Raw genomic sequence first — 13,361 nt, forward strand, 5'->3', positions numbered from 1 at the left:
TGACCCTTACAGTTCTTGCTTAACTTCAGTTTCAGTCTGTTGGATACCATCATACCATTGTAAGAGGGTGAAGTTCTGTTCTTTTGGGTCACCCGAGATGAGGGCAGTGAAGCATACTTGAGCACAGTACTGCTATAACCCACTGGCGCATGGCTCGTTGCCTTGGTGCTGAGGATCCTTACACAATAAGCAGAGAAAGTTGAGTAGATAAAAAGAGGATCTGCACAATCAAGCGCAGAGAGCAGGGAGTCACCTGAGCTAACCAGCATGAAATTCAGTCACCATCTCCATTGTATCAGACTATCTGCCCCTGTGGTATCACTTCTTAAGAAATTAAAGTGAACATAAAAAAGGGCACCCTACATACAAAAGTACCGTAAATTCTTTTTCAAGGTCTGCAAACCCACAGACTAACTGGCTGTTGGTCTGGAACACGTGGTGAGAAGGTGACAATTACAGTTTAACCTGTTACTTTAGCATGGTTAGTATAAGAAGGGCAGAGAAGTTTGCCATCCTCTGGATTAAAAATCTAAAAGCAGTAAAGCAGTGTGGTTATATCTAACATGAGACAGGCACTAAATTCTGTAACTTGAAGGATATACCATAGGGGTTGGAGGGATATACAAACCCTTTATTCTGTCATTATGGTAGAATGATAGGATTTATGTGCAGTATGGTAGGATCTAAGCTGGTCCTGCTTTGACCAGAGCATTGGACCAGATGACTTCCAGATCCTTGCCAACCTCCATGATTTTATGAATTTATGATTCTGTGAATAGGTGATGCTGTATCTTGGAGTCAAGTTTAAATTGGAGTGAAAAATGGAGCTTGCCTCTGGGAGGAGGCGTGTCACATGCAAAGCATGGCCATGGGAAAGACTGAAAGAAAACTCCCAGCTGCAACTTACCCTGTGGCCATCACCCTGGGCTCCGTTAACCCCGGTGTTCTGTATTGCACTCCCTGGTGATTTATGAGGTTACTCTGTTTCCTCAGTGACTGTCTCCACAACAGGATTTTGAAACCTGGATCTTGCTTGCCAAATCCATTTGATCCACTGAAAACTGGCATTAAATAGTGCTGGAAGCACACAGTGCATAACTCCTCGTTCTTCTAGTCAGTTCATATTCCTTTATCTCAGCTTCTACCATCTTCTGTGGTTTATTTGCATGCTTTGGCCCAAAGAGACAGTACGTCTCCAATGCTGAAAACATTTATGTATATCCTGAATTTTACTAACCCAAGCAGTTCCATTGAAACTATGAGCATAATTTTACTAAGTACATGTAGACATGCCGTAAAGATTAAGAGCTGAAAATTTACAGCTGTGGACAGACTTCAGTACAAGAGTGTCCAATGTATCCTCCTTGTGATTTACATTTGTAGTTGAAATATTAGTATTAAATCCAGAACTGTCTTTAGGCAGGTGTGAATTGATGTGAGTTCGTGAGGGTGGTTTTATGAGTCACAGTTAGGCAAATAACAGGGTACTTGCTTTGTTACATTTTATATCACAAGTGCATCTTGGGTCTCTCGGAGCATCCCACACCTCACTGCTGTGGGTGTCAGAATAACTATCGTGCATTTTGACTTCCATTAATTTTGGTCTGCCATGTGCTCTCTCCAGGTCAACAGAAAGAAACTGACCTTAAGGGAGATTAAGTCTGTTTACTTCACTGGGATTTAGATCATGATTTTAATGATTATTTTGCTAGAATGCATATGTTTAAATAATAGCTATACTAGAGCTTTCCAGTTCCACTTCTAGTACATACTGGCCATTAAATGCTTAATGGATTTTGCACACCTACCATATTTCCCATCACTGAAATACAAATTCTAAACAGAAGAAGATAACTCTGAAAACATCTTGAGCTTAAACTGTTTAACCAACAGCATGTGGGCTTGTTCCTTTACATTGTATCTTTAAATCATATTCTTGCATTTATTCTATTATGTAGGTATCCTATCCTAGATGAATTCCATGATATTCACTACTGTACAGATTTATTGCTTTTGTAAAATGGATTTTTTTTTTTAAATTATTCTAAGGATGAATATATAGGGACTGTTACTGCAGATTTTTTTCCTATTAATTAGGACCATTTGGTTATTTGAGACAGAGCCACTACCTTCCTCAAGTCAAAAAGTAAAATGGAGAAAAGTTATATCTCAGAGAGATAACTGTATATTGTATTGCTTCATAAAAGTTTTTATATACATTTTCTATATAAACATACATAATATATACACATATAAAGGCATGTATGTATGTAAAGATATTAAAATTAAATTTTGGAGAAAAATACACTGCTTGCCCTGTGTACTACATAACAGGAGTATTCATGCCTTCAAAAATAATGTAAAATATGATGGAAAATGTCATGCCCTCTTGGTCATGTTTTTTGGCTCATTTATTTTACATTTATGGGAACAGGCTTGTCAACTTTAAACCCATCTGGCTCTAGCAGAGGAAAAGAAAGAAAAAGCAGGAAGTCCATTTTTGGCAACAATCCTGGCAGGCTGAGCCCTGGGGAGTCAGCTACTCTTGCCAAAGCATCTGGAAAAGGTAAAGTTAGCATCTTCTTTCACCAGTCACATGGAATGACTCTCTAATCCAACACATGTACCAGACCAAGTTGTTAAAGATCAAATACTTGACAATGTGTAAGATGTTGAACTTCGGAATGTTTTTTCTTTAGCACAGCAGCTATTAGAGTAACACTATTATAACCAAAGTGTTGAGTGTGGAATGTTAAAATAGGATTACTTGGTCAGGAGTATGAAGACCCTAATTCATAAATGATTCAAAACAAACATACATTTTAAGTGATGTATCTTAAAGTTTGTATTTTAAAAGGTGTGAATGAGTATTTTCAAAGTAAAAATGGAAGGCAGAACTGTTGGGCTGGATCCAGAAAAGGATTTTTAGTGTCTGAAGTAGGACTTAATTGCCTAAAATTCAGCCAAGTCCAAACGTGTAATTGTGCAAACTCCCATGTTCCACCTTGGAGGTATTTAGACTCCGCAGGTGATTCAGTTTGTGAATTTGGAAACTGTACTTCTGCATATGAACAGATGTAAAGAAATACAAAGAAAGTACAGAAAAGGTTCTGGAGCAGGGATGAGACCCAGACCCCTGCCTTTCAGGTGACTGCCGCAAACAGAAAGTTACAGAGTTGTACCCTTTCTTGTACTCATTTTCTGGCTCAAGGAACATTGCATTTCTTTCAGCCCAAGGGCATGGCTGCAGCAGACAGATTCAGTTCCCTTCTAGAGGCCAGTGTCCTACAAATGAAGAAGTCTAGTGCCTAATTGTAAAGTATATAAGTATTTTGCTGGCTTTGTCCCCTAACTCCTATGGCTTCTGTAGACTGCCTGTTTGGAGACTTACCAGATGAGTTTCAATCTTGCCTGCCTTCCTCATGTGAAATGTATAAATGGGAAGAATAGAATTTCCTTCCTTTATTTTATTCAGGCAAATGCCAATTAAGTATTTATTTATGAAAATGGTTGTTAACACATCTAATCACGGTATCATTTCAATACCTGAACATTATGTTTCCCTTCATGGATTGTTCTTACTGTACAAGAAGGAACGTGACACTTACACTGAGTAGTGTCATGTTCCAGGATCACCTTTTTCTACCATAACCAAAGTATGCACACATACTTCACTAGAAAACATTGAAGTTTTGGAGTCTCTGGATCTGCAGCTGTAACTTGAGGGTACTGTTTATTTTCCAGGTCCTTTTGATGTGATGCGGCAGACCTGGGAAGATCCTTGCTCTCCTTACAACTCTCCAGCTTCTCTCAGTGCTATCATAAGGACGCCCAAGTGCTATCATATCTCCTCCCTGAACGAGAACGCTGCCAAGCGGCTGTGCAGGCGGTACTCTCAGAAGCTGATCCAGCACACCACCTGTCAGCTCCTGAGGACCTACCCCGCTGCCACGCGCATTGACTCCTCAAATCCCCATCCGCTGATCTTCTGGCTCCATGGCATACAACTCGTGGCTCTTAACTACCAAACAGATGGTATGGGTACACGAACACACATTCTGATACATTTTAAACGTGAAATAAGACCTTAAACTGTGAATTTGTATATAACATTTGCTTTTACCCCTATCACGAGGGTATGTACCTGTCTGTGCGCCCCACCACAAGCAGGTTCATACCATCACAATCTGGTCCTTGAGAGTAGCGATCCCAGAGTTCAGGAGCATTATGCCAATACAGCAGATCTCCTGATGGCACGGAAGCACCTGGACAGCAACACCTTCCATTTTTATTTTTATTTTATTGCTGAAGGTTGGGTTTTTTTCCCCAGTTCAAGAAGCTGTTATCCCTTTCTGATAATTTGAAGTATAAAAAGGTACTGAACTATTTTTTACTTAGAAGTGCCACCTTGGATGCTGGTTTAATGTTGATCAAAACATTTTTGGGCCATTTTCTATCCTGTCTTGTGTTCCTTCACCTTTTTGATGGGGGATCCATTAAGTCATCTACAAAGCTACACAGTTAATGCTTTTTCATTCTGCAGTTCAGGGAAAATACCTAGAAACTTCTCAGAGAGTAAGTGTAGGTAAGCCCTACAGTTGGATAAAGACAACAGAAAGGGATAGAAAAGAATGAACTGTTCTTATAGTTTTGTATAAATATTGGATAGATTTGATACATAAATTACAGCTGTCTCTGAAAACCAAGAATGAATTGATAGTACACAACTAAAAAAAAAAAACAAAAACAAAAACCCCAAACTTAAAACATGTCTGTCTTCACTGTTACAGTTTTTCCATTGTACCATTGCTCTTTGACAGTTTTCGCTGCCTTACTTTCACAGATCTTCCTCTGCAACTTAATGCAGCGATGTTTGAGGCTAATGGTGGATGTGGATATGTTTTGAAACCTCCTGTTCTGTGGGATAAAAATTGTTCAATGTACCAGCAGTTTTGTCCATTAGAAAGAGATCTTGATAATAAGGAGCCAGCTATATATTCTTTAACAGTAAGTACATTAAAAGGGAATTTCATACAGCCAAACAGATAGAAGTAGACAACGTTTAACTACAGTTTAACCAGTCATGCTTGTGTATGAAAAGATTGAACCTTTAGTTGTTGCTTGTACTTTTGAAGGTCAGCATAACTAACAGAAATTGGAGGGGGAAGGAGCAAATAATTGTCTTTATTTTATTTTATTGGCTGGTTTGTATCCATAGTTACTTTCATTGTTTCCTTCACAATATTTGTTGAAACCCAGTCCTGAAAGCATTTTCCCTGTGACTACACAACTGTGTAAAATTATATGTGCGCCTGGATGTTTCACATGTTTGTGAACACTTGAGAAGCTACACAAAAAGCCATTATGAAAAGCTGTACTGAATCTTAAAAAAAAATATTTTTTTAGAAGTTATATAGTAAGATATATAATTCATGGATTTATGGCCAAAAAAAAATGTATTCTAAGAAGCTATAGTCCCTTCCAGGAAATGTTTCAGAAAAGTGAGATTCATAAGAATCAAAATTCTCCCAGCTGCGGTAATTGCACACCTAATTCTTCTGTTGTGTATGCCAAAGCAAGCCAGAGGTCAGTGCCATCACCCCAGAGTAATGGAGAAGAAAATTTGATCCTTTTTGACTACGTTACTGGTACATTCTTTCTGGATTAACTTTCAGATGCTTTGAATGGTTACACTCATGATGTATAGTGTATTTTTTTCAGAGGAAAGATACCAATAGCAATGACATGGCGGGGGGTTGAAGCAGCTCTGCTTCTTAAGTTACTGCCCTGGCAATTCCCAAAGTAGGGGAGCGTTGTAATTAAATCAGCATGTTAACAAACTGTGCTTAGCAGTGTGCTAAACAATATTTAGCTCAGAATCACGAGAGTAAAAGAATTACTCCACTAATTGGTTTCTCTGTGTACTCCTCGGCTTCAGATCGTGTCTGGACAGAACGTCTGCCCTAGCAATAGCACGGGCAGTCCGTGCATTGAGATCGATGTGCTGGGGATGCCTCTGGATGGCTGCCATTTCCGGACAAAGCCCATTCATCGCAACACTCTCAACCCCATGTGGAATGAACAGTTCCTTTTCCGGGTTCACTTCGAAGATTTAGTCTTTCTTCGGTTTGCGGTTGTTGAAAATAACAGCTCAGCTGTAACAGCTCAGAGAATCATTCCCCTAAAAGCTCTAAAAAGAGGTACAGTATAGTTTGTAGTGACACCCTATGCCAAAATGGTGCAGCAGACGCCTGGACTGAGTCCTGCCGGAGGGATATTTTTAATCAACTGGTTGCATTTTTCTGGAGGAGACAGGGAGCAAGTATCAGACAACATACTTTGCCCTGGCAGTATGATGCTGATCTAATACACTCCCTGGGAGCTGGGGGCTGCCCCAGTGACTTGTAAAAAGTCAGACCCCGTGCTCTTGCAGAGACAGGGGCATCTTGTAGGCAGTTGCGCCGATCCTGAGCTGTGGTTGTGAGGTTGTGTTCACCCTGAGACTTGCTGCTCCCTTAGGAAGTGTGGAGTGGTTTCACTGCCTGCCTTGTCCTTTGCCCAAGAAACTGTTGTAACTGGTGATCACTGGGCAGAGGGGATTTGCACTTCTTGCAGCCATAGCCGGAGGAGAGGTGAAGGAAGGGTGAAAAAAGGTGAGAGAGAGATGAGGAAGCATCATGAATTCTGTGGCACCTGGGGGAGGGAGTTTCCAGATTGCCAGCAGCTCTTTAGCAGAACGGTAAAAATACTTTCACATTCGCTTTGTGCCCCTGTAATACCACACAGAGGTCTCAGTATATGAGGAGATATGGCCATAGACGTGCATTTTCCCAGTGAGAATTTGTCCTTGTTTCATTCATATTCTAATCTTTAGCTATTTCATGTATGAATATATTGAATAATATGGCAAAACAAAGGTAGGCAGCTATATGAGCCACTCAGCAGTTCATAGCATTTGGGTTACACTGTTGTACAGACAAAGAATGTTAATGCGGTGTTGTTATGGTGCTTTAAATCCTATAGGTGTGGGAAATTCCATTTATGAGACTTGTGTCCTAGGATGTGGCAAAGTACTTACAGAAGGGTTTTTTCTCTTTAGGCTATAGACACGTCCAGCTTCACAACCTGCACAATGAAGCACTGGAAATTTCTAGTTTGTTCATAAACAGTCGGAGAATGGAAGAAAGTCCCTCTGGAAACACTCTGCCTGCATCGATGGTAATTTAATTGTTTTTTTTGTGAATGCCATATATTCTTGTCTTAATGACTACTATGGTCTGAAGACTTCTAGAACTAGAATGTTCAAAGATGTTAACCTCTAAACTTGCCCATTTTTCGGAAGTACCTTGATGCCTAATTCTTTTGGGCTTCGGTGGAAGTAAGGTTATCCCACCTGGCTGAAACTATGGGAGGGTAAATATTTTCAAAGTCCGGCTTCTGGTGTACTTAAGTATAGCACAAGAACTCCTGTGCTGGAGGAGAGTGGTTGAGCAGTAAGTTCAAAGCTGCCTCATGCATCCCTTTATGCCTGAATCACAGGCAATGCATTTGGGACAAAAAAAGATGCAAATTACCAACAACTTTGAGATAATGAGAATAAAATTGAGTTCTGTTACAGGAAAAGATGGAGTCTGTATTTCCATAAATACATGCGTATTTATGTATGTGTGTGTACATCTTTATGTTTATATGTACAAATATATATACATACACATATAGATGTGTGTATAATATATAAAAATACGTATGTATGTATCCATTTATGGATGTTTTTTTTTTTTAAATAGCTCGTAATGTTAGGTTACCTGAGTTACTTGTGTTTTAGTAACTTTAAGCATGTATATTATCATTTTGTTGATTCCTAAAGTGTTAGATGAAACCTCCTGAGCTACTGTGTGTGCAGCAGATGTGTTGCAGATGTTATCCTGCTGTGAATACATGCTGAACACGTATCTTGGTGAATTACTGAGGCAGAAAGGAAGAACATAAATGGTTTGGAGGGTAAAACGAAGCTATAGATTTTCATCCAGTTAATTCATATGCTGAATCCAAATAGTCTGAGCTCAGCTAGAATGGATAATGAGTGATGGAGGTCTACCCTTTGTCCACTGGCAATTATGTACTCTCACTGGAAAACTTCCTTTTTCTTCTTTCTCTTCAGCTTCAAGGTAGGGTGGGATGGGGTCTTTTGGGGCTTGGTTTGGTGGGGGGGGGGTTTAATGCCTTGATCTGTAGTGTAAGAGCCATGTATTAGCTCGATAGCTTTGCTCTGTCAAGGTCATTACAACTTCTGCATACACTTTCTTTTAAGCAACCTAAAAATAACAGGCCTGTGTAAAAACAGTTCAGTAACCTGTTGAATGTTGTCCGAACAGTTGTTTAGCATGGCAGAAAGGAAACCTGCTGTGACTTACAAAGTGACAATTCATGGAATTCCAGGCCCGGAGCCTTTCACTGTTTTTAATATAAGTGGGGGGACCACGGCTGCACAGCTTCTCCATCAGGTACGTTGCCCGCTGAATTGCAGGCTCTAATTGCAAGAATCCACACAAACATCATTCTGGACGTTTGTCTCCCTGCTCTTCTCACATGCAGTAGTCCATTCATCACAGCAAGGAGGTGCTTTAGAAATGTATTGCAGTAGAATTAATTACATTGCAAACACAGAGTATCATCAGTGAAATTTTCCTAATCTTGGCTTCAGAGAATGGGTTTATAATCTTAGAACATATTCCCTGTTAGTATTTTAATATTTGGGCATAAGCAGATGAGAAAAACAATCTTTCTGACAGAGGCAGTGGGTTGTCCTTACAACAAGGGCCAACATTTCTGTGCAATTCTTTGAACTTGAGCACCAAAGGAATACAGAGTAAAAGTTAGAGGGCTAAGTTCATGAGTAGAAAAACCAGTTAACTCAACAGGGATTGTTATTCTAGCAGTGGGAAAAGACTGTACTGTCCTGGGATTATGAATAAATTGTCTGGCCAGCCACACAGGACAGAAATAAGCTTAAATAGTACTGCCTTGTCTGGAATAGTTGAACTGCTTGGCAAGGCTAAAGAGAACAGTACATTACCCTGGAGTAAAATATCTGAATAATAAATAGGACATCAGAAATCTTCCCTGCACTATCAGAATAGTTATTGATTCTTAAAGCTTCCTTATTCATTCTCATTTATAACTACTAATTATGCAGTGTTTATATTTAGCATTCTCATTGCTGTGTGTTTATTGTGGTCTGTCCTAGCTCTTGGCTACCACAAAAGGCACCGAGTCATGTGCTGCAGACTATTTTCTGATGGAAGAGAAAAGCTTTATATCTAAAGAAAAGAGTGAATGCAGAAAACCACCATTCCAGAGAGTGATTGGTCCTGAAGAAGGGCTAGTGCAGCTTTTGAACAGTTGGTTCCCAGAAGAAGGATATGTTGGAAGGATTATCTTTAAAACCCGAGAGGAAGTAAGTCTGTTTTAGATAAATTGTTATTTACAAAGGTAGCTAAAAATACCTGTTAGGACCAGGAAACAAAAGGTGCAGTATTTGTTTCACTACTTGGTGAGTAATGTCAATGCTGTGTACGTCACTTAAAACCAAACATAACTCTTGGGTGAGCACAACTAGACTTTATGCACCTGTGTGACACTAACTTGACTTCACTGAGCTCTAGCATGAGCTATGTGGTGTTTAATCATTATCACTTGGTCAACAGTTCAATGCCACTAGCTTACTGTTTTGACTGACAGTTCTAATTTAAAGTAAATCTAGATTTTGATGTGATAGGAAATTAATATAAAGAAAGAAAGATAATAGTTAATACCAAAGAATCATAGATAACAGAACTCCAGACTACAATTATCAGTCAGTTTAGATGTCAGCAACTTCTTCTCTGTTCAGAAAAACTAGAAAGGATTTTAATATTAAAGAAGTCTAAAAACCTCAAAGGATGATTAAATTATCAATGGTAGCCTAAAATAATGAAATAGGTGGTTTCTTTTAATTTAAAAGGGGAAGATGGAGCGATTACTTTAGTTTAAACTATGAGCAAAACATGCACAGCCTGAAAATATGCTAGTGCCCAGGCTTGTGAGAGACATATAAAAAAGCAGAAAGACACTTACTGATCTCATTTTCAGAGGTACTCTTGTGGTCAGTTCAGCATATAATAATGCTTCCTTAGTCTGAACACAGTAATATATGTACACATATGTTTATATACACAGATTTTATGTACACAAATGACAGAGATACTCTGGGATCCTTTAAAGTGAAAAAATATATTTTTAACTGATTATTTTGATACAACTTTTGATAAAGCTTCAATTTGACAAATTACCATTATATTACACAAATCTGTAGTTTTCCTCTATTTCTAATATTTGGAGCAAAAAATTACTAGCTAAAATTTGTTTGTGGAAATAGCCTACTGAATTCAGCTGACTGCAACACTTACTTTTCAAGCGTATGCGACCACAAACGTGTCACTGCCAAACCCCATTCTTTCAGAAAACATGGGTTAAAATCTGTCTTAGCATTATGTGAAAATTATGCTGTAGTTCTGTCCTGTGGTGCTAGTACCTCAAAGCATTATCTGTAATTTTGAGCGTTTCTGCAGATAGCAGCCTCAGATCTTGGAGCTAGAAATGAAGCTGCAAATTTGCATGGAAAAACACGGAGTGGGTCCACTTGTAGGGTGTGATAACGCAGCCCGTATTTACAGCTTATGAATTCAAGCTATGTTACAAAGGGTTGGAGAGAAATGCATTATCTGAGAGAAGGTGCAGGTGGGAATTCTGTCTAAAAACTGCAGTAGTCACAGAGCTTCAAAAAGGACAGAGAAGCAGCCTTCCTCTTGCTCCACAGGATAATGTTCGCTCAGACTTCTTGCTCTCTAAATTCTTTTGGCTTTCATGCACGGACAAGGAGAGAAGAGGACACTTTCCCCCATCTCCCATCATAATGCCACCATTACATGACAAAACATAATTTTGCATACATAAGGAAATAAAGGATTTAAGTGTTCATTTTTGCATAATGTGGTACTATGCATATGTCTCCAATTCCTTGCCTACTCTGAAAGGTATTTCAGACACTAAGTTTTAGAAACACAGGTATTTATTATTAGCAATAGTGACTTGTCAAAACTCTTACATAGAAGACTTGCATTTAATGAAATGGAGCTGGGGCAGCAGCACAGTCTCCAATTTTCACAGGTTAAAAACCTTTCGTGACCACCAACTATGAAGTTACCACTCTGAAGTAAATTAATTTGGCTCTCCTTTTTTTCTATAGAATTTAAATGAGAGAAACGTCTTTCAAGAAGCAAAGGAAGATGCAGCCATCAGCTCTGAGGATGACAGTTTCTTTGTTCAGGTACATGATGTCTCCCCAGAGCAGCCACGCACTGTCATCAAAGCTCCCCGCTTCAGCACAGCTCAGGATGTCATTCAGCAGGTAAGCAACACGTTTCCATTTAGTAGGTCTGTAACATGCAGGGTGGAGGCTGGTTCTCAGCACTAGCTGAGGAATCGGTTTAGTAACCTGAATCTCAGGGAGTGCCTTCTTTTTTTTCTGCTTTTAAACAGACTCTTTGCAAAGCCAAATACTCCTACAGCATTTTGAGCAATCCAAATCCAAGCGATTACGTGCTCTTGGAAGAGGTGACGAAAGAGCCAGCAAACAAAAAGTCCTCGACATCTAAACCATCTCAGAGGATTCTCTCTGATCAAGAGTGTGTGTTTCAGGCCCAAAGCAAGTGGAAGGGAGCAGGAAAATTTATCCTTAAACTCAAAGAACAGGTTCAGGTAAAAGATTAAATACTTTGCAGCAGGTTTTATAGATGGTGCATGATCAGCTTAATGGGAACCTACTTTCAATGGGAGGGTGACATGACTGGCAAGAGGCTGAGTGGGGAGAAGAGACTACAGCAAAAAGCAGATTACTCTCTTCTCTGCACTTCCCTTACTTTTTTTGCAAACCTGCATCAGTTAATCCAGCAACATGATTCCCTCACAGCCTGCAAATCCTGGGACTACCTTTATCTTTTGCTACCAGCTTTCTGTTTTCAAAATCCTCTGGCTGTCCATGGCATGCTCCCCCTCATAGTAAAGCAGGACTATTCAAGTGGGCAGAACTTAACTTAAAAACTACTGGAATAAAGTCCTCTTTATTCCTGCCCAGTGAAAAAGTTGTTCTGTTGCTTTATCTCAGGCTTTGGAAAATGGCAGGAACAAAGTATGTGCCTGCTGAGAGAAGGAGCTGTGTTCTCCCTTCCAGCAGATGCCACCAATCCACAGCAGTTGCTTTAAAGTAACTAACTGTGTCATAAGCACAGATTTTTATATAGTTTATACCAAATTTGCTAAACATATCTTTGACAACGCATAATTTTCAATTAATTTATCCAGAACAATCAGAAGAATGTGCTTGGCTATGAAAGCACAGCAACACTGAATTTCAAAAGGGAGGCCTGCTTAGAAATACATTAAGTGTTTTCATATTAATTCTGTATTTCACAGCTAACAAACAGCCTGTTAAACCACTTCTATGATCCAAATTATTTTTTTTTACAGGCAGCACGAGATGACAAAAGAAAAGGCATTTCCTTTACCAGTGAACTCAAGAAGTTAACCAAGTCAAGTAAACAGTATCGGGGATTCATATCGCCACCTCTGCAGGTCTTGCCAGACAGTCCGCAGAGCAAGGATGAAAGGTCTGCGTGCAGTTTGACTTTTAGTGACATGGAATAATAACCACCACTGCCTACAGTACGGTCTATTCAGGTATGAGATATTGATTCTAACTCTAAGCAATCATTTAATACAGGGTTTACAGAATATTTTTTCAAAGTTGTGGTTGGTTAAACCATAGCGAGGTACAAGGGACTGACAGAAAGATCCATTAAAAGCCTTATACATTGGTATGCATTGGCATGGTAAGATCAGCAAGGGCTCTGGTTATTTATTATGGCATTTGCTACAGTGAATCAGAATGGTGTGAAGACTGGAGTTTCACCCACTTTCTCTGCTCATTTAAAAAACAAACCCAAAATATTGCATCCTGGTTGATTTTATAATACGCATTTTAATCAACTAACTGTGCTTAATTAACAATGTCCTGTTACTCTTTTGCTCTGGGCCCAAAGTAAATGGAAGTATCCAGTAGAGCTTTTGTTAATTTTTATTACATGCATATAATAAAATCATCAGGATTGACGATGATCTTTTTAGCTAAAACAAGTTCATAGTATTAATTTGTGGAAATTCTGCCAGAAATGTTTAAACATTTTTACTATCCTTTCTGTATCCCTTCAATTTCTTCCATCTTGCTTGACTTACTTAAAACAACAAATGGAATACACAACATG

At 39.1% G+C, this 13,361-nt stretch overlaps 1 protein-coding gene across 9 annotated transcripts in view; it reads left to right on the forward strand.

Annotated features, from left to right (window-relative positions):
- PLCE1 (phospholipase C epsilon 1) overlaps nt 1–13,361 on the forward strand; it is a 167,225-nt gene that overhangs the window by 149,231 nt on the left and 4,633 nt on the right. For 8 of the 9 annotated variants that reach the window (XM_030029872.1, XM_030029871.1, XM_030029874.1 and 5 more), the window contains 10 exons: nt 2,435–2,566; nt 3,745–4,035; nt 4,844–5,007; nt 5,939–6,200; nt 7,100–7,218; nt 8,376–8,504; nt 9,248–9,457; nt 11,288–11,449; nt 11,581–11,799; nt 12,568–12,777. In XM_030029872.1, the coding sequence (XP_029885732.1) occupies nt 2,435–2,566; nt 3,745–4,035; nt 4,844–5,007; nt 5,939–6,200; nt 7,100–7,218; nt 8,376–8,504; nt 9,248–9,457; nt 11,288–11,449; nt 11,581–11,799; nt 12,568–12,744 (1,865 nt within the window). In that variant the 3' untranslated portion in view covers nt 12,745–12,777. The other variant, XM_030029880.1, reaches the window with a different exon arrangement.

Source organism: Aquila chrysaetos, chromosome 11 (assembly GCF_900496995.4).
Source record: "Aquila chrysaetos chrysaetos chromosome 11, bAquChr1.4, whole genome shotgun sequence".
Lineage (NCBI taxonomy): Eukaryota > Metazoa > Chordata > Aves > Accipitriformes > Accipitridae > Aquila > Aquila chrysaetos.